Here is a 23105-nt window from a genome sequence, read left to right as displayed (position 1 = left end):
CTCAAGTCTTTTGCAATTAATTTGCGCTTTTTCTTCTCCATGCATTTTTTGCACCCCAGTTGACTATTTGCAACAAAGTGTTTGATTGTCCGGTGGTCACGCCTCAATAGTTTAGCTATTTCAAGAGTGTTGCATCCGTCTGAAAGGCATTTTACAATATTTGACTTTTCAGTGTCAGTTAAATCTCTTTTTTGGACCATTTTACCTGAGGTAATGAAGCTACCTAATAATTACGCACACCTTGCAATAAGGTGTTAGTCACTTTCGCCACACCCTCCCTCATTGCACAAATACATACCACCTGAAAATGATTGAATCCAATAAGCATTCAAGTTTATATGGTTTGGAGTTGGAAAATGTGCATGGAAATAATGATAAGATCAGAATACTCACTTGCCTAATAATTGGGCATGCAGTGTATTTTAATATTTAAATATGGGTGCAAATAGTATCTGACACAATTTCCACCAGGGTGCTATTAGTATCTACCATTATTTGCACTAGTGTTGGGGTGAAAATAATATTTGCCACTATTTGCACTGGGTGTAAATAGCATATATCATTATTTGCACCAGGGTGCAAATTGCATCTGGCACTATGTGCACCGGGTGCAATTAGTATGGTACAATGAGGCTAAAGGCTCAGCGGGGTAAAAGGCTCCACTGATTTTATTTTCTCCCAAAACACTAAATAACAACAAAAACTACCACAATACTTTTCTAAACACCTGTTTGTCACTATGCACTGCAAAATTTTAGTGATCCAGGATATTTTTGAGTGTGGTGTCTAAAGGTTGACTTTGAGGCAATTTTATTTTTTTTATTTTTTTTTAATGTTGCAAATTTATGTAGCTAATGAAAATCCCTGAAATTAAAAAAAAAAAAAAAAAAAAATTGTTTGAGACAAAATACTAATTTATCATTTTCAGTTTTGTCATTAAATCAAACCTTTTTCAATAACTGTCCAATAAGTGCCTGTTGCTGGGGCTAAAGGCCCCTATTAAACACATTGTTTTTCTTAAGTGGGGGGAATAGATTTGTGTTATATAAATGTTATGATGTTACGAAAATTTTCAAAGTGTGCTCACATTGACTCCAATCCAATCATAATAGAGATTAGTTTATTTACAGAATACTTGAGATGTAATAAAATGCCAAATGTGTTTGAAATTAACAGGAAATGGTTGACTTATTATGTAGTTATTTTGAGTAAGCATCATCTTAATTTGTTACTCAAAAAAGCATCTTGCTGTCTCAAAATTATTTGCATTAGTTGACAAAATTTGCACTATAACTATTGTCCCAGTATCTACACGATATCACTTTAAACCCCCTAGGGGCCTTTGTGAGGGAGCCTTTTACCTCAAGTATGGGGTAAAACGATCCCTCACCACCTCTTTTTTAAACTGAATTTTAAATGAAACAACCTTTCGTTATTATTACTTTTCAGACAAATTAGCTTGCTCCATCAATTTTCAATAAAAATAAATCTGTTTTTTTTTACCTTGATATACGTATTTTGTGACCAGAAAAAAATAAAATTTCCTTAAAGGGTGCCTTTAGCCCTGTTGTACCATATCTACTATTATTTGCACTGGGGTTGGGGTGCAAATAATATCTGCCACTATTTGCACTGGGGTGTAAACAGCATATACCATTATTTGCACCAGGGTGCAAATAGCATCTGCCTTAAATGTTTGACAAGGTTTGCAATTTTTTTTATTATTATTATTGTTGTTGTTAATTAGTTCATTTAGAATCGGCACAACCGATTACCATGAACCATTTTACTTTTATTATACACCCATAAAAAGACAACACACTCTGTGCTTTCCATTCAAACTCTCCCGAACATTTTTGCGTGATCTCAGAAGGTGTCTTTTGGACTTAAAGAGAAAATCGGTTGTCAGTTATTTTAAAGATGCTTTCCTTCAGGCTTGTCAGGATTTCGCTTTTGCCAGAGTCATAGCACAAAAACAAAAGGATGACAACCATGCATTGAAGAACGGAGTGGGATTTGATGGCATGTGCCCTCCCTGCAGTCTTTAGTCCTGCTGAACACCCGCGCTACAATTTAGGTTCACTAGGCACAAGGCGTCTCATTAAAAAGCCTGGAACAGTGTGCTCTGCCTGTCCTTGTACTCTCATGAATAAATGGGACTGACTCTCGGCTGAATTCCTATTCTAAGCTCGCCGGGAATATTACCACAGTGCTCCTTTTAACAGCTAATATCTAGAATAATCATGCTGCCCTTCTCTCTTTTGAGGACTCTTTGTGTTCCTCTACTGATTTCTCCTGAAATTTTTCCACAATCACCATGCTGATGTGAGGGCTCCACCACCCCCTTGTTTCAACTGCTGCTTTGTGGTGTCAAAGCAAAACAAAACTCCTGTAAAGCACAATTTCTGCAAGGGCGTTCAAGACCATGGAATGCTAGATACATGGCGGAATACTAATGACACTCCTGACTGTGAGAGCTGCAGAAAATTTATGGAAGCAGACACTGTTTAAAAGGAGAGTAAATATTTAGCTCTGGCAACAGAACATCCAAGACACATTTGTAAAAATGTTTAGCAGCTCAAAATTTAGTTATATATGCAACATTACCAATTAGATCATCAAAGGCCTTTTCAAACATGAGATCTTGAATACTAAGGCATGCCTCATGCATTTTTAACTCACCCCATTAGCGGATCCAAAGCGATTGCTTTAGGGTTCACCAGGTCTAAGTCTATCACTGTAACACAGGTGTCTCCATGTTGGTTGCAAACAAATATCCTGTCGCTCACTCGATCCACAAAGTAAAAGTTTCCTGTGAGCCAGTCAAAGGCTAACTGATCCACATCTGGATGAAAGGAAAATGTTATCACTTTACATACAACAGTATAAAGACATCTCTCTCTCTCTCTCTCTCTCTCTCTCTCTCTCTCTCTCATATTAGTCTCTCAGTCATATTAGCTACATTTATTTAACTATTTCAAGATAATAAACTTTGGATCCATTAGAGGCACCTAATACACAGCACAAGACTTGAAATATGCTATGAATGAAATGCTCTGCTTTATTTGTCACAAAGGCCATTATTAAAAATTAATATCTCAGAATGAACTCATTGTCTTATTCTCTGATTTAAGACTGAAAAACTAATAGGCTAATTATTAAATAATTTGTAATTTGGGCTCTATCAGTGAATACTTAATGGAACCATTCTGTAGGTTGGACTACACAAACATGTTCTTTATATGAAAGTCTGCAGTGCATAAATGAATGTCGAGGTAAATAAATGATGAGCTCTGTTAGCATCCACACAGCTTGCACAGAGCAGTGAGACCAGCGCGTAGCAACATATGCAGATATGCTAGTCTTATATGAAATAAATAATAAAAAACGATTAATACTGTTACATGTGATAGTATATGTTTAGAACAAACTCTATGGTCTTGATTATATTTGTTAGGGAGGAGGATGTAATTAGGCTATGTACTTAGGTAAAGGCGCACATTAGCAATCATTTGAAGTTGATCATCAACATCGATCACAAATGGAACGCTATCTTATATAAAGCAAAAGACCACATACTTCAGACACACCTCAAAATAGTTTAGAGAAGGGCATTAACACAAGTTGACAGCTTCCGTTTGAGCCTGATGTTCAGGAAGCGAAGCAGTGAAGCGAGAAGGCTGGATATGCGCAGTACTAACAACTGCAGGATATGTAGCACACATTTTATCTCTGGTAGGTGAACTAAATTTTTGTCAACTACTTTAAAGTTTGCTAGGAAGAGAATAGCTGGTTTAAGTCAGAGTATTTCTTTACGTGTTCAAAAAATGACCTTTTAGATCGCTCCCATTATAAAGAATGAAGCTGCGCAAGTCACACGCTTGCAGCGTTATCAACTTCATCGATTAAAATCAAATCAAATATTCAAATATACAAAATATATGCCTATTTATCCTATGATATGTGTATTACATTTTAAAATATATTAATATGTATTCATAATACATCTATTGATATACATTATTTCTCATATTTATAACGTATATGTGATATATGTTTCTAAAAAAAAAGTTTATTACTGTCAAAACACTTCCTTACTTTAGGGTAAATTAGAGCATTCTACGAAATGAATTGCTCTTTCACCATGGTCCATAAAACGCAAGCTATTAGAAAACTTAACATCAACATTTGACACATCCTCATTTGGCAGTATGTTTAGTAGGAACCATACCATGGAGATTCTGCACAATCTTTATTTCTTGTTCTTTAGTGAAGCCACTGGCTTTTCTCATTCTGGCACAACGAAGCTGTCCGGAGGACCCTGTGGATGTGACCCAGCACAATGATTCCTCTTTATGGTTGAAATCCAAGCCATGAGTCCCATTTGTGTCCAGTTGTTTAAGGGTTTGGAGGCGGGATCCATTTAAGGCTGTGATTACAATATTATCCATGCCACCAATCAGTAGAGCTGCAGGGTTTTCAACGGGCTCTGGAATAGATGGACAGGGGAAATGGTAACAAGACAGCTTGAGGCCAGGCATTTCCTTGGCATTCCATGCTTTCAATAGAATGGGATAATATAGGCTTGTGCAGTAATATAGGCTTGTGGTAATTGAGATACAGGTCTCTAAGGAGAGGAACCCATTTTCAAAAAGCCACAGTCATCTGCACATGTCTGTTCTTATTCAGGTCTGCAATGTACTTTGAAAGTGATAGTGGGTATTGCATCCAATCTTCAATTGGAAGGTTGCCAACAAAAGATGATCATCCATCATATAACATTTACCATATAATGTGAGGCAAAGCAAGGCCATCCTATATAACAGACAGTCTTCACTGTGAATCATTGAAAAGCTACTATTGTGCAAAATATATTAAACATAAATAATGGGCATTTTAACATGTAAAAAAAAGCATGAAATTCCATTTGGAATTATGTATGTGTTCATGTCAAAGATGTGCATTGTGTAATACAGTTAAAAAACAAAGAAAAAATAATAACAGAACTACAAATTTCACTGATATATTATTATTATTATTATTATTATTAGAAGTAGTAGTAGTAGTAATAGTAGTAGTATTAGTAGTAGTAATTGTAGTAATAGTAGTAGCAGTAGCAGCAGTAGTAATAGTACTAATAATTACAATAATAATAATCAATTATATTTGATTAATTTTAAGCATCGTTACAATTTATGATTTTTTTTATAATTTAAATAACCAGTAAAAATAACTTAATTAATTATTTAATTATTCATTACTCTTTCAGTTGCAGTTAACTTTTGAAGATCAAAATAACATTAAATCGTCTGTGCTTAATTCTAGATACGTAAAATAAACCAACAAAACCTTTTTCTTTTATATTCTTATGTAGTTAGTCTTATTAAACATTCACCTTTCTAATGGCCACGCCATATGCTGTATGCCCCCGGTCAGATGGCCAGGGAGTGTAGATGTAAAAACATTTATATGCATGAGCTTTTACATCTAATGGAAACCCCATAGTTATCCCAGCGCAACAACCTCCTTCTGCTAAATTAATATTAATGTGGGTGAGCACCGAGTTCAGTTAAGTTTATGGGTAATGATATTCAGTTTATTCCTCATAGGAAAGCAGTCACATTGATTAAAAGCGGGACAAATTCCCCATCTTCTGTCGCAGCAAGCAAGGTATGCAGCTGCCAGCTAGCTATTTCCCACAGTGGCGTAAAGTGGCATAATCCACATTCAGTTCAAAACACGTGCAAACTGGTTCCAGTGCACAATACCAATAGATATACAAGGATGCATCATCTTTTTCTGTCACAAACTGCTTTGCACAAGGTAACCTTTGAGGGCCTCAAACATAATGCATAGTCTAACATTCTCTATTCATGAGTTCTGTATGCTTAAAATTAATAATTTATGCAGGGATTGGTTCACAACAGCAAAATATGTAAGCCTGTAAATGACATTATGGGCCTTGAAATCTAGGAAATTTCCTGATGGGAAAATTGCAAAAAATGTTGCAAAGAGCCAGTAATTATATGTGACAGCACAGGTACGTCACCAAGACATCTATTCAATGTGTGCGTCCAAATCAAAGTGGCTAAATTGCTCCCTGTCAAATGTTAGAATGACATTCAGGTAATATTTATCATTCAGAATATATTCAAATTCACTCTTTTAAAGATGTTAATCAGATGTTTTTAGTTAAGTATGAAAAGCAGCGTTCTGTTATATCAGGAATAACTGTATATCATCTAACATAAGTATGGAACTTAAAGGTCCAAGGGGTTGAACTAAATTGTGAATACTGTCACGGCAAAAGAAAGGTTGCAGTCACTTTGCTGCATGTCGTGCCTAACAACGGCCTTTAGCCGTGACTTTATTTAGGCGTACTATATTGCTTGAATTATTACTCTGTGATATGAATTAAATTAACTTAGAGCTGCTCAACATTGCTTTAAGCAGCCTTTGAAGCTGACCTTGAAAAAAACAAACATTCTAATGTTGAGAAAAATGAATGCTTAAATGTGATGCTTTACGGATGATGTTTTACAGACACCTTGTACACATATGTGTTTACGAACTTATACAATAATATGTTGTAAATTAGTGAAAGTCAAGCATATTCAGAAATGTGTTTTGCCTGCTCACTCATGTTTTCTTTAAAAATGGTACATATATTACCAATTCTCCAAGGGTATGCAAACTTTTGAGCACAACTGTATATATATAAACTGTAAAAACAATACTATCCTGTGATATAACATTTTGGTCATATCACTCACCCCTAAAAAATCTGATTAGAACTGAACATTAACTATTACCTAGTTTAGCATGCTGCATGCATGTGTGAAGAACATTGATTGCATATCAAATACACACAACATTCAATCATCAAGCTCATAGCCCAGAAACATTTCATTCACCTAAGCCGTAATTATTATTATTATTTTTTTTTCTTCATTCAAGGTCAGCTTCATAGGCTGCTTAAAGCAAAGCTCTGCTGCGTTAAGTTAATTTCATTCCCATCACACAGAGTAATAATCCACCTTGCTTCATCTCGGTGCACTCTTGTGAAAGAACAATATCGGGACATGACTACATTTCGAGCGGCTTATGCAGACCTCTGGTCATTAATTTACCACACTCTTACCGTGTTTGGCTATGCAGGAGCGCCTGTTGGGCTGCAGGCTATACCCATCTGTACAGCTGCAGCGATATGACCCATAGGTGTTCATGCAGGTCTGGCTACATGTCCCATACATGGTGCATTCATCATGATCTGTACACAGAAGAAGAGTCATTTATGACAAATTAGGTGTGCTCAAACATGACCCAAATACATAAAATCCACTTAATGTGGCCTCTCGGTGGCTTTCCCTATGCCACCACCTATCTCCTAGCCAGCCCTGCCTCGCACCATTCTCCAGAGCTTTGCCTGTTTAGGCTGGAGCACAGCATAATGTTCCAATGGTGGTTTACTGATTAGTCTTGCTTGACTTGCAAGCAGTCTGGAGCAAATTCAGTGGAAATGGTCCACCACTGTAAAGAGAGAAATCTATCCCCGGTTAATGACTTCCTATTGCAGCCTGATTTCTGCTACTGGGACAAATGGTTCTAGAGTGTCTATGCATGAGCACTGTTTCATGATCTTGTACAACATGCAGTCCTTACAGAATACTCAGAAGATATGATTTAGGCCAAACCAGGCCAAGAAATCACTTTGACCTCTCTGGAGCCATTGCCACTTGTCAAATAAATCAGGATGTAGGAGTGAAAAGACACTCCAGAGACAAACCCCTCCTCCCCCATTCATTGTCCAAAGCTGATCATTCATCTTTGAAGATGGCTCTTTTTACACCTGATAGTTCACCCAAAAAAAGAAAATGATGTCTTCATTTACTCACCGTTTTGTTCCGAACCAATATAAATTCCTTTCTTAGGTGGAACACAAAAGGAGATGTTAGGCAGAATGTTGATCTCAGTCACTATTCACTTTCATTACATATTTTTTCCATACAATGAAAGTGAACAGTGACTAAGGTTTACATTCTGCCTAACATCTCCATTTGTGAAAGAAACTCATATGGGTTTGGAACAACAAGAGGGCAGTAAAATTTCAACATTTTCAAAATGAACTATCCTTTTAATACCAGGTGTAAACGTGGGTCTTTGAAGATGTTGCTGCTGCAACCCTGAGAGCACCTACCTCTGCAGCTCCGCCCATCCTCTCCCACCTCAAATCCATCCGCACAGAAGCAGAAGGTGCCGTTTCTGGTCATAATGCAGCCATAACGGCAGTGTAGCTCATGACACGCTGACAGGAGCTCTGTAGGAGGAGAGAGCGAGTTGGAGAAGGAGAGAAAAACATGTAAATTGCTTTTTGATTTCGCTCCTCTAAAAGCCCTTCCTTGCCATCAGCACAAGGATGTGCCAGTGTGCACTGACAGTTGTGAGCCAGAGGCGGGGATCAATAGAGCTCCGTGCGGGTGGAATCAGAGAGGTGCTCCACACACATGAAATTAGAAGAAATACCAGAGTACTCTGTTGAAAATGATATGAGAACAGAAAAAAAAAAATTGTGTGGAGACCTGCAGAAGCTTTTAGCAATTGTTCCTTATCTTTAGTTCTCCAAATTCAATCAACCTCCCACAAAAGAATTGTATGCAACTAGCTATTAGGTGTTTTATTCAAAAACATGGAAATGCATTACATGTTTTTTTGTGGTCAGGCATCCCTAATGAATGAGAGAAACAGCAGGTCACTATGACAACAAAATGCAGTAAATAATAGTCTGGATGGCACCACAGTTCTATACTGTATCCCATACCTTTTTTGTTCTTATTTGTAACCTGTAACCTTTTGCTACACTTGGCTAAAGCACTGCTGAGGCACAGACACAGAAATTACATGCAGTTCTGTTTGCATCATAAAAGTTACATGCAAAGAAGTTCATGAATCAATACTGAAAAAGAACTGCATCAATCAAGTGATGAACTTTGCAAATAATATTAGTGAAAAACAAAGGCAAAATATGTTCTCTAAACAATTATATATGTAGATGACCAAAGAAAGAACTCTAATGTAAAACGGATCTACTGTACAGCACATTCATGGTCTTGTTGGCCATGGTCTCAGAACATTTCAAATATACTATGATTAAAAGTCACTTATTTACATATGTTAAAAATGCATCTCATTGAAGCTCTTTGATATCAGTAACAAAGCATACTGTACAATATAGTGACTTGGAAACCACAAAAATATATTACATTTTGTGTGTGGAATATCTGACAAAACGAATATAATAAGACCACCCTAAAATTCACTTTCGAGTTTTTTGTCTGCCTTTCTCGCTGTAATTCGACTGTAATTCTCTTCGCAAGATGATTACAATCATTAACTGAGGACTAGAATCATAGAATCAAGCATTACATTTGGTGATATATTCTTTATAATTTCAAACCAATTACTGCACATTAAAGCCCAAAGTATATTTTTGACGCGAAAGCTCAGGGTCTGCATACAGACAATCATGAGCCTGTCAAAACATACTCCTTTTGATGGTGTGCGCATACACGGGCGGTTGGCGCATGCGCACTACGACTGCTATGAGGCGGCGGACAATTTCTCTTCATAAGTTTAGACCCATAAAGACGTCTTTACATTCCTTCAGAATCGAGTTATACAAATGCAGGTATCTCCTGACCTCCTCACACACGCGCTCTTGACGTGCATATCTACTGTTGTTGTTTTTACCTTCGTCCCCTGTTATTTACCGGTGATTACATCTTCTTCAAGCATTTCTTCGTGACATCAATGGCTCAAATGTGAGTATTGCCACCTTGTGGATCCACTAATTTGTGCAAATAATTCCAGGTACGTGCTTCTGCGCGTCTTAAATTGGGCTGCACTCATTCAGTGCTGGAGCACGCTGCTGATGACGAGTTTGCGTCATGCGTCCTGTACACCAACGCTAAGCGTAAGATTGAAGTATACTTTGGGCTTAAGATAAGCCTACATTTGTTGGAACTGAAACAGACTAAGGTTGCCACCCGGCCCGTAAAATACGGGATCGTCCCGTATTTAAAGATAAAATGAGTTGTCCCTTATTTAAGCTTATCAGATGGCGTCATGGTGATATCGTTCCAGATCGCCAATTTAACACTGATATAAGTTGGAAAATTTGCCTACTGTGGGTAAAAGTCTGTCTGAAAAGTCCACAAATGGTGGTAAAACTGTGGAGTGTTTTCTATATAAATGTTCAATAAGATCAAACAATGTATGAATACAATCATAAAGACAAGTACAGGTGAAGGAAAAAAAATAAATAAATAAAAATTATTTTTTAAAAAATTTAAAAATACGTACAAACCATCCGAAATGTATACATAAATAAGATGAAGACAAATAATCGAAAAAATTAAAATAAATATATTTTTAACATATAAATTATGTATATATATATATATATATATATATATATATATATATATATATATATATATATATATATATTTTTTTTTTTTTTTTTTTTTTAATTTTTTTTTTTATATAAGTCATGGGTCAGGAAAGTTCTCATTTTAACATTTAAGAAAGGATATACAATTTGTATTAATAACACATATTAACTCAACACATTTATTGCTAAATTAAGTGTCCCTTATTTTAAAACTTCAAAAGTGGCAACCCTAAAACAGACACAAAAGACAGATGTTTTACTGTGCTTTCCCACTTTCCTGAATGGTTTTCAAAAGCTTTATATGTTACCAGTAGAGAATGTGAACAGCTTCCATGCTCACGCAGGTATGATTCATCAGAAGCTAATTCTTCATGAGGTCTCTTAGCAGCAACAACAGTGACACGGTTAGATGAAGCTGCCTTTGTGTGAATATGGATGAATCATGAAACATCACTGAATGATGTTCAGAGTTTATCTTGAAAATATAATTTGCGTGAGGACAGCATAACGAGTAAAATTCCATCAACCTTCAAACCTGAGGACATTTCCACAGCATCAAGAGAAGTATTTTGCACTGCATCTTGTCAAAAGTTAACTGAATGTAAAACATGCAACTGCTGACTAACATTGTAAATCTGTCAAAATCTAACCAACATCACTCTATTATCCTTTAAGACCAACATCCTATGGAAGCTTAATATGCAGTAGGTTGATTGCCGTGAAAAGTGTAACAGTGTGGTGCTATCAAAACATCCCTCTGTTTGTTTCAGTGTGCCAACCAGCCCCGCATAGCAACATTATCTCAACCAGTGTTGTAGTCGAGATCAGCTCATCCGAGTCCAAATCCAGGCCGAAAGCAGAAAAGGTTGAGTCCGAGTCAAGACTGAGACCGGAGAGGGTCGAGACCAAGACCAAAATAGGCCAAGAATGGGACAAGATTTAATTGACTTCAGGCTCATGTATCAAATATACCTCATTTATTATTTGCTTAAGCTTATGTTGGTTAAACAATATTACCAGTCGAGAACAAAAATGAAATAAGTGCCACATCCTAGGTTAAGTGAACAACATTTTATTACAATGACAGTGTTAACAGTGTGTCAGTAAAAAAATATAATTAAATATACAATTTGGCATTGCATGGCAATACATAGCCTACTACCAGCTTCTGTGCATTATTATATTCAATTCACTAAATAAAGTAAAAATTTCTGCTATATAAAAGATAGTATTACTGTAGCTAAAATGGACAAACACCTAACAAATAAAGTATTAAATATGACATACTGTATACACAGTAAGTGAATCTAAACCTTTACTTTAAATTTGTTTACGATTTCCTCAAGTTTAATACTATATTCCACTTATTGTAAGTCAAGTAAGCATTTCTGCTTCTGCCTGCAGGGCTTCTTGGGATAGCATATGCACAGAAACCCCTGTGCATATGCTTTTTTTTTTTTTTTTTTAAACAACACCAAACCATCACATGACATTAAGAGAAGTATTTTACATTTTCTTCAGTATGTGTAGCATTCATGCAACTATTGACTACACATTCTAAAAGGTTTGGAGTCCTCGGTTAAGGTGAGCGTCTTTGATTACTCCTTCTACTCAATTCTGACAAAACAGAGGTACTAATTATTGGACTAAAAACTTCTAAAAATAAGCCGCTAAAATATAATTTGACTCTCGATGGATGCACTGTTATGTCGTCTTCTACAGCAAAGAACTTGGGTGTTATATTTGATACCAATCTGTCCTTTGAAAATCAAATTTCCAATGTTTGTAGTACAGCATTCTTCCACCTCAGAAATATTGCTAAGTTATGACACATGCTCTCTGTTGCTGATGCTGAAAAATGTTGCTGATGCCGAAAAACTAATTCATGCGTTCATGACCTCAAGACTAGATTATTGTAATGCGTTACTGGGAGGATTGGTTCAAAATTCAGCTGCCAGAGAGCTGACTAGAATCAAGAAATATGATCATATTAGCCCCATTTTATCGTTGTTACATTGGCTACCTGTTAAATTTTGTATTAATTTTTGAAATTCTCTTAACTATACAAAGCATTGAATGGTCTTGCTCCACAGTACTTAAGTGACCTTCTGACATGCTATATTCCATCACGTTCATTACACTCACAAAATACTGGCTTGAATAGTTCCTAGAATAATCAAAATCCACAAAAAGAGGTAGATCCTTTTCCTATTTGGCTCCTAAACTATGGAATAGTCTCCCTAACACTGTTCGGGATGCAGACACACTCACTCAGTTCAAGTCTAGACTAAAGACTCATCTATTTAGCCAGGCATACACCATTTAGTTAGGTCTGCCGCAACCAGAAACATCTATCATGATCTATAACTCTGCATAAAATTGAATGACATCTACGCTATTATTATTCTATTTGTTTCCATGTCTCAACCTGGGGATTCATATCTCGAGGTTACCAGAGCCGGCCAGATCCAGCTTCGTTCCTGCTTATGTGTCTCTGAGTGATGACTCTGAGAAACTTGACACCGGGCGACGCACCCTAAAAACTGCACCGTTAGATCGGTTTCATGCTGAAGAGCCGCTTAAAAGTATGTGTTTTTCTCTCTCTCGTAAATGTAAACGAGTGTAAATGTCAACACCATCATATACAGCTGTGCTCAAAAGTTTGCATACCCTTGGAGAATTGGTAATATATGTACCATTTTTAAAGAAAACATGAGTGAGCAGGCAAAACACATTTCTTTTATTTCTTATGGGATTCATATTCAGCTGTAGGTTATAACAGAATGGTACAATCATAAAACAAAACATGGCAACAAAGAAAAAAATGAAATGACCCCTGTTCAAAAGTCTGCATACCCTTAGTTCTTAATACTGTGTATTGCCCCCTTTAGCATCAATGACAGCGTGCAATCTTTTGTATTAGTTGTCTATGAGGCCCCAAATTCTTGCAGGTGGAATAGCTGCCCATTCGTCTTGGCAAAATGCCTCCAGGCCATGCAAAGTCTTTGGTCGTCTTGCATGAACCGCACGTTTGAGATCTCCCCAGAGTGGCTCGATGATATTAAGGTCAGGAGACTGTGATGGCCACTCTAGAACCTTCACCTTTTTCTACTGTAACCACTGGAGGGTCAACTTGGCCTTGTGCTTAGGGTCATTGTCATGCTGGAAAGTCCAAGAGCGTCCCATGCGCAGTTTTCGTGCAGAAGAATGCAAATTGTCTGCCAGTATTTCCTGATAACATGCTGCATTCATCTTGCCATCAATTTTCACAAGATTCCCCGTGCCTTTAGAGCTCACACCCCCCCTAAATCATCAGTGAGCCACCACCATGCTTCACAATGGGGATGGTATTATTTTCACTAAAGGCCTTGTTGACACCTCTCCAAACATAGCGCTTATGGTTGTGACCATAAAGCTCTATTTTGGTCTTGTCACTCCAAATTACAGTGTGCCAGAAGCTGTGAGGCGTGTCAAGCTGTTGTCGGGCATATTGTAACTGGGCTTTTTTGTGGCATTGGTGCAGTAAAGGCTTCTTTCTGGCAACTTGACCATGCAGCTCATTTTTGTTCAAGTGTCGTATTATTGTGCTCCTTGAAACAATCACACTGTCTTTTTACAGAGCAGCCTGTATTTCTCCTGAGGTTACTTGTGGGTTTTTCTTTGTATCCCGAACAATCCTTCTGGCAGTTGTGGCTGAAATCTTTCTTGGTCTACCTGACCTTGGCTTGGTATCAAGAGATCCCCGAATTTTCCACTTCTTAATAAGTGATTGAACAGTACTGACTGGCATTTTCAAGGCTTTGGATATCTTTTTATATCCTTTTCCATCTTTATAAAGTTCCATTACCTTGTTACGCAGGTCTTTTGACAGTTCTTTTCTGCTCCCCATGGCTCAGTATCTAGCCTGCTCAGTGCATCCACGTGAGAGCTAACAAACTCATAGACTATTTATACACAGACACTAATTGCAATTTTAAAAGCCACAGGTGTGGGAAATTAACCTTTAATTGCCATTTAAACCTGTGTGTGTCACCTTGTGTGTCTGTAACAAGGCCAAACATTCAAGGGTATGTAAACTTTTGATCAGGGCCATTTGGATGATTTCTGTTATCATTATGATTTAAAAAGGAGCCAAACAACTATTTGATAATAAATGGCTTCATATGATCACTATCCCTAAATAAAAGACTTTGTGCATGATCAGTCATATTTTCAAAATCAATGCCAAAATTTCACAATTTCTGCCAGGGTATGCAAACTTTTGAGCACAGCTGTATGTCGAAAGGACTGAAGTCTGCTTTTTTATTCCATCAGTTGCTCCTGGTCAGAGGCTTCCATAAATATTTAGTTGATACGTAGGGTTACGTCTTACATAAATGTAATGGTGCAACGCTCAAATATTTAGTAAGTGCATAAATTTTGACTTAGTGCCCATTTACGCCAAGTTGTAACGTACGTATAGCTGGTGCAACCGGCCCCTGATGTCTTAGCTATTTATTTTATTTGTATTTATTCTTTATTTAAATGGTCAGCATTTTACTGATACTAAACAGTTCTACTGATGTTTATTTAGCTATTTATTTTATTTGAATTTATTCTTTTTTCTAATGGTCAGCCATTGACTGATACTAAACATACAGTACTGATGTTTATTAAGCTATTTATTGTATTTTTATTTATTCTTTATTTTTTCAGTGTTCATTTCTAGAATTTGTTGACAATGTATAATAATAATGTCAAATATTCTTTGATAAAAATATTTGTTTAAGAAAGCAGCCTTCTGAGTACATTTGCATAGTCATATCGGTGCAAAATCGGTGCATAATCCACATAGAAAATGTCTGTTTTCATTCCAGCTCAAAAATTAGCTATATCAACCACCATATCGGTAATTGGTGAATTTTCCCCCTCTAAAATCGGTAGCAGTATCGGTCTCAAAAATCCCATATCGGTCGGGCTCTAGTATGGACCCCACCGAACCTCACCGAAATGACCTGCCGGTTGAACTGTGATGCACCTCATTGACCTCTGCCTGCATCCCCTTTGTCTATTGATGGACTACACTCTTGAAATGGAATGCATAGACTAGCATTTAATTGCCAACAAAAGCCTTCATCAGCCAACTAACAAAGGACAATGCATCTATGTGAACTTCTGCAGTTAATCCAGGATGGACTTCAAAGACATTAATCATTAATCTTACAGTTCATTACTTATTTTATTTTTTTTAAACACTGGACCTTAACACTTACTTAGTTTACTAATCTTAAACCATGACCTGCACTGCACTTAAATAACTAATATTGGCATTATATTTATGCTGGTTAGCCAGAGGGGAACTGGCCCCCACAGTGAGCCTGGTTTCTCCCAAGGTTATTTTTCTCCATTAACCAACATCTTATCTAGTTTTGTTTTCCTTGCCACAGTAGCCTTCAGCTTGCTCACAGGGGATATAAATACAATTATTATTTAATTATTTATTTTTTATACACAATTAACAACCATATTTAATCAAACTACACAATGATCACTCTAAGACTTTATAGACATTACAGTTTCATTTTTTGTTAAAGCATGATTTTCTGTAAAGTTGCTTTGAAATGATGTGTGTTGTGAAAAGTGCTATACAAATATAAATTACTTGACTTGGTGCTACACTGCTACTTGTGTGTATATATATATATATATATATTCTGCAGTAACCTTACAAAACATGTGATTCTCAAAATCTAATTTTGGCAGTGCTACCCTAACAAAAATTGAGAGCTCACTGCAAATTTGCCGCAAATTCACCACAGATAATTTTCACATGCAAATGAGCTTTGTGGCAAACTTGCGGCAAATTGTCCATTGTTGTCAATGGTTTGCTGGAGGTTAACAACTACCGTTGAAGAGCCGCAAACTTCTGGCAAAGTTTTGCGGCGAATCACAAGCTCATTTGCATGTGAAAATTATAAGCAGCAAGTTTGTTGCTAGATTTTTTGTAAGGTCATGTATGATTCTGAGCAGCAGCATGGAAATTAGAAAGTGGTTTAAAGAGTCATCAGCTTCGACAAATATCAACAGAGTGCTAATCAGAATTGAGACATAAGTGAGGTGGTAGGAGGAGGGAATGGGTCTAGCGAGACACAAGGCATCGTCATCGACAGGTGGGCAGCAGGTGGGCACCCTTACAAAAATCGAGAGTTCATGGCAAATTTGCCGTAGATCATTTTCACATGCAAAAATTTGCTTTGCGGCAAACTTGCAGCAAATTGTTCATTGTTGCCAAAGGTTTGCTGCAGGTTCACCAGTAGCCTTGAAGAGCTGCAAACATTTGCGGCGAATCACAAGCTAATTTGCATGTGAAAACAATGAGCTTTTATTAATATTTTTTTTTTTTGTTTTGCAGCTAGTTTAGATTTTTTGTAAGGCCATGCTTTTGTGAATTGTGGTGTTGTAATTGGTGTTTTGTTGTTAATGTTGTGTTATTATTGTGTTATTAGAATTCAGGTTGACCTGCTCCAAGCAGGATTTGAACTGGCGTCAGCCGGCATGGGAAGCAGACGCGCTAACAAGGAGGCTAAAGCCACTAGCGTCAGTCGCTAGTTCGCCTCTTGAGGCCAAGGGAGTGAGGTTTACACATACCACACAGCTATCACGCATCAGCTGGCTACCATTACAATCACCTCCTTAAACCTCACTCCCATCCGGGTCACAGCACCACTGTAATCAGTCCTGCTCAACCCACTCTAGGGCTGCCCCCTAATAGTTGACCGAACATTAGTCGATGAGAAGAGTCTTTGTCGACCAAGTTTTGATTGGTTAGTTGGTCGCAGAAAAAAAGAAAAAAAAACTCCACAGGAATTGGCGAAGTCACGCAGTCAGTGACAGACAAACATGATCATTTACACGGCTGGTTCATGTGGTAAAAATCCAAAGTGTGGGATCATTTCGAGAGGGTAAAGTATGACCCCAAGAAGGTGACATGCAAAGTCTGCAGGCAAACATTCGCCTATCATTCATCAACCTCAAACATGGCTTATCATTTGAAACATGTAAGTAGCCTTACGTTAGCCACTTAGCATGGCCGCTCGCTCTGACGTTAGATAACCTAGACAAATATGCGCTATTAGGCCTATCCGAGTGTTCGTGGGGAGTGGGGAAGCTAAATTAGTACCTCGCTTACTGCATGTTTAACTTAATGTGCATTTCTCTCTTTAAATTAACAAAATGTTCAGACAGTCTCCTTGCTGGTTTTTCCAACACATTCAGAATCATTAACACTTTTGCCTGTGCTCGCTTCGTGCATGTGCTTGTAAAATGTATATTTTAAAGGCTCATTATTACGGTTTAGTATTTCTCTGTAATGTAGAACAGTGTTAGCAATTTTACTTCTAACATTCTTTCTCAGCCCTAGAACTCAAATCATTTTCTGATGCCCCCCCAAAAATATATATTTAAGTAATTAAATTAATATCATAAATGTGCGACAACTAGTTGACTAATGGCGTAAACTTACAATTAAGGAAAATCTTTGGTCAGGGGTAGACCTTATCTGCTCTGAATGGGATTTGAACCAGCATCTCCAGCATGGGAGGTGGGCACACTAATGAGTAGGCTAAAGGCTACATCCTCTAACATCAGTCGCTAGTGTGCCTCTTGAGGCCAAGGGAGTGAGGTTTACACATACCGCACAGCTATCACGTACCAGCTGGCTCCCATTATATATTTATAAGCAAAAAGTACCAAAATATTTAGTAGCCTACACAAAAACACATAAAAAAGTACCATGGCATTACCATGTTTTTTTTTTTTTTTTTGGACATGTACCATTACCTGGGACTGGGAGCACCATGTTAATACAATGGAATATGAAAATGGTAATATATCAAATTACCATGGTAGTACCATGGCATTCTTTGAAGCACTTTGAAGAACCATGTAAATACAGAATGGTACATAAATATGGCAATTGTATATCAGAGTACCATGGAATTACCATCTGATACCATCAGATATCGGAGTGTTATTGTCCAGATTTACACACACACACACACACACACACACACACACACAAGGAAAGCTTCCAGTACATACAGAAGTTTAACAGCTAGACACAGAATTCCGGGATAAGATTAAAAGCATATGCACGTAGAGTTGTTATAGGAATGCAAAAAGGGAATTATGGGTTTGTACAGGTATCATGTATAAATATGAATTTACATTTTTTTTTTTTTTTTTTACATACATTTTATATTGCACCATACTGTATACTGCATTGCACTACACTGTATTATGCTATAACATGGCTTTGATAAACGTAATGTGAATACGTTTTTTTAGATGCTTTGTCTGACCGTATGCTCTGTGCATCTGATTGCAAAAAAAAAAAAAAAAAATTGCTTAAATATAGCAAGCTACTTTTGGTATGTAGCTTTTAGTGTAACTTACTACTTTCTCTGAAATGTAGCTTTTAGCTTAGCTTAACAAATTTTTCTGTTGAGTAGTTGGTAGCATAACTAGCTACATTTTTTTGAGTAGCCTACCCATCACTGCAAACATGAACTTGAGTAAAATGCTCCAGAAGTCTATATTTTACTTTTTCTAGAAGGACTAATTAAAGGCCAGCTCTGGAGACCTTCTTGGCCTTTCTTTCTCCAAGGCCTACCTTAATCCAATCCTTTGCCTCTTTTCAGAGCCCCCTAATTAACGCAGGACCAAATTAAGATGCTGCTGTTAGCACAAGCCATGGTCATTGGAGATGAAATCAGTTTAATAAGCATGTCATACTGAAGTTCTGCCTCCATACTGTAGGTCTGTTAGTATTGCTATAAATGGTTTTCCCTTCCTTAGTTGCCAAATTAAAGTTCATATCTACTACTGTTCATGTATTTCTGTTGCTGAAGTAAATTCCATATACATCGAGGGCTTTTAAGGGTTTATGTACACAAATCATTTTTATAATTACATTATGAATTACATAAAAATTATGTAGCACAGACCAAACAAGGCATGTTTGCCAAACTGTTTGAAGGATTCTTGTTTTAAAAAGTACAAGCAAATACATTTTCATCTACTGCCCATCTATTAAAAGAGACTACGTCAAATATCTTTAATCCCAAATTCAAAGTGCAATAAGTATCATAATTTATGTTCTGTGTTCAGCCACATGCATAACAATGCCATAAATATCCAAGACAAAAGCATCAGAGTAAATAATTTAAGGTCTCAAAACATTATTAAATCCTCCCTTCCTGCGAACAAAAAAATAACCCTGTAATTGGATTTGATATCAACATATTGTAATGTGGCGTTTCAGAACATTACAAGAGTTAATGACTTGACAGATGATACAGTATAGACAGAGACAGACATAAAATATTTATAGAGAGACAGTCACTTTTCAAACTCACAAAGGTCAGTGGGTAAATCTGGATGAAGCCAAACTTAAAACCGAAAAGAGTCTGTTCTGTCTAGCTAGCTGCTATAAATACATACAGATTGCTACAAACATGGTTATAGTCTCCCACTCACCCATAGAAACTGCACACAAAACTGGACAGCACTTGTGAAAATTGCAAGCTCCAGTCAGATTGCTTGAGTGCAATACAACTTTCGAGAGTAAAGGTGGTCAGGTTTTCATCAGACCATCAGCGAACAAAATTCAAAATCAAAATGTAAAAGTTAACAGGTTGATAAGCGATTATGAGGAAGAACTAATCCCTGAATTTGCCCAAATTTGCAAAGTTTGTGGCATCAGATCTCTAAATGCTGTTTAGAGTTTTGTCAGAGGAACTGCCGAAATGAACTTCAGTCCTCACAAAGATGCCAAGAGGGTAACAACAACTTATAATGAGTACAACTTAAATGCTACACATTTCTTTTGTGTTACAACCCTGCCTTTTACTTGTTTGTTATGGACTGAATATCAGTTCCATCATTCTCTTGCAAATGGGATATCACATTGTGGGATTGTAGGATATTGTTGTATTTTTAATTTTATATATGTGTACTTTTTTTTACCTATTTTATAGATATTTTAGATCCTGTAACCCTACACTACCCCTTAACATAACCACTTCAAACATAACAGATAAATATACAGTGACAATTATTTTTGTTACTATAAATATATTAGAGCTGCTAATACCACACCTACACAGGAGTACATTTTGAGTTCTGAAACTTACAGTATGTTTTTATAGTACAAGGAAAATCTGATTCCTCATGTCATGACCCCTTTAAATACATGTGATGGCTAAATGTGAACTAAACTCAATGATTAAAAATGCAATAAAATAAACTGATTAATTCCATGAATTCAATATTCATAGATTCAGTCAGTATACACAAACATTTGTACGTTTCTAAAGGTGTTAATACGTAAAACGATTATGTTTTGGATGTTTTCAATACGTCAATATTGTAAGTGTCAGTGTATATGCAAATGTACGTTTACTAGAACCACACTTTAAGTGAGAATATATACAATTCTCATGAGATCATGTTTGATAAATATAAAAACACATACAGTTCCTGTACCTGCTAGAGCATGGCGCTAGCAACACCAAGAACATCGGTTTGATTCCCAGGGAATGCACACACTGATAAAATGTATCCCTTGAATCCATAGTAAATCGCTCTGGATGAAAGTGTTTGTGAAATGTTGAAGTATAATGTAAAATTCCGCAAATTTCACCACTGAGCTACTCATATTTAGCAAGCCAGCTATGCCAAGATCATCACCAGACAAGACTACTCCTCCCCATAATCCTATGAGTGAAAATAATCACACACTGAGATTAAACACAAACCAACAGATCCTGGATTAAAAGGCATTGGTTTCGGGTAATCCTCAAAAGATCCTCAAAAAGTGAACCTTGAGTGATAAACCCCATTTCCACCTGATATTAAGATGCGTCTCGGGTGATCTGATCCCATGTGGTTAGGTGAGACACCGCTGTTTACATCTGGTCGTTTAAATGCATGTTCTGTGACCACTTGTGATCGGATTTGGAGGGTCTGTTTCATGACGACATGCTGTACATCAATCACTATGTCAGTGACTACGGTTATATGGACACCAGAAAGCAGCTTATTGTGAGAAAGTGGGTTATTGTGAGAAAACAGTGTTACCGTGTTTGTTTGCCTCCTTCACTTACTATCACAACCTGCAGCTGAATTATGATGCAGTATTGGGGGTTTCCTTCTTACATAAAACTCTGGTATTCCCCTAACGTATGTGCGCATATACGCGAACGTTAGAGACAGATATTTTACATTCGTATGTATAAATGGGTATAGTTTATACTAGTATATGTGATTTTCCCACTGTACACCCAGAAATGTTGAATTCTTTCCGCTGTGTTGACATGTTGTTGGGCTCCATCCTATGACATTATTCCGGTCTGTTCCATACACGCGCACCTATCAGAACGGCGCTTACGTGTTTACATGAGCACATTAAGCCACTGTAACAGGTTCTTTAATTCTCTCTTAAAATGATGAGGTGGGAGCCAGACGAATTTCCACCTTCTCTCATATTTATTGCACAATTCATTTTTCAGTGCCACAATAACTCTCATACACACACAGCACACACACACACCGCAAGTGTGAGTTACTTCTCTCCCCTCTGTGGCTCTCAGCTCCCTTTTATCACTCTATCACCTCCCACTGCAACACAGAACAGCTGTTATTAAAATTGCCCACAGGTGTAACTCCTTACCGCTTTCATCTCCTGGTCTCACACTCCATTCACAAATCGGCGCTCGACCACGGCCCCACCTCCACATACCCCATCGCCCAACTCAGGGTGGGGAGCCATGATGATGTCATCCAGATAGGCAGCGGCATACGCAGTGTGTGGGCGGAGGATTCTGTCCATGAGCCATTGAAACGTAGCTGGGGCCCCAAACAAACCGAACGGAAAGGTTACAAATTGGTGTAATCCAAACAGAGTGGAGAATGCCATTTCTTTCATGGGACATGGCAGTCAAAGGGATCTGCCAATGTCCCTTTGTCAAATCCAGTGTCGAATAAAAGCGAGCCGCGCCTAACCGATCTAGCAATTTGTCAATACGAGGCATCGGATACATGTCAAATTTAGACACCGCATTGACTTTTCGAAAATCCACACAGAACCAAACCGACCCATTGGTCTTAGGTACTAGAACCACCGGGCTGGACCAGTCACTGTTGGATTCCTCTCCTCACCAAAGCCACAGGTACCTCCTCTCTCCAGTATTTTAGTAGAATCAGGTGGTATATCTGCCGTGCTCTGCCTCTATCTGTTCGTTCTACCTCAAAGTCGATGTCCACAACTCACTGTGTGACCTCAAAGGAACCTTGCCACTTGGCGAGTCATTTGGAGCTCGATGTGGGTAGCAATATAAATAATTTATCTCCCGGTGCGAACTCTCATTGCCGAGTACCCCTATTATACAGGCGGGACTTGCGTTTTTGAGCCTGAAGCAAATGCTCCTGTGATAATTGCCCTAGTTTTTAGTCTGTGAAGGTCCCTCCTCCCAATTTTCCTTTAGGACATCCAACATGCCACGTGGTCAACATCCATACAGTTATTCAAATGAGGCAAATCCCAAACTGCAGATATTAGAGGCTTGAGCCACTTATCCCAATTCTGAGCACAATGGTGAACAAACTTACGAATCAT

The 23105-nt window shown here is 37.5% G+C and overlaps 1 protein-coding gene across 1 annotated transcript in view; it reads right to left on the bottom strand.

Moving 5' to 3' along the window:
- The window catches only part of LOC127448473 (low-density lipoprotein receptor-related protein 1B-like), a 508438-nt gene that overhangs the window by 260125 nt on the left and 225208 nt on the right, over window positions 1-23105 (bottom strand). Inside the window, exons 3-6 of the mRNA XM_051711016.1 lie at window positions 8198-8317; window positions 7142-7270; window positions 4232-4489; window positions 2683-2845 (exon numbers count right to left, since the gene is read on the bottom strand). Coding sequence (XP_051566976.1) covers window positions 2683-2845; window positions 4232-4489; window positions 7142-7270; window positions 8198-8317 — 670 coding nt within the window. The remainder of the gene's footprint in view (window positions 1-2682; window positions 2846-4231; window positions 4490-7141; window positions 7271-8197; window positions 8318-23105) is intronic.

The sequence above is a fragment of the Myxocyprinus asiaticus genome, chromosome 11 (assembly GCF_019703515.2).
Source record: "Myxocyprinus asiaticus isolate MX2 ecotype Aquarium Trade chromosome 11, UBuf_Myxa_2, whole genome shotgun sequence".
Lineage (NCBI taxonomy): Eukaryota > Metazoa > Chordata > Actinopteri > Cypriniformes > Catostomidae > Myxocyprinus > Myxocyprinus asiaticus.
This window is presented reverse-complemented; position numbering and strand designations above follow the sequence as displayed.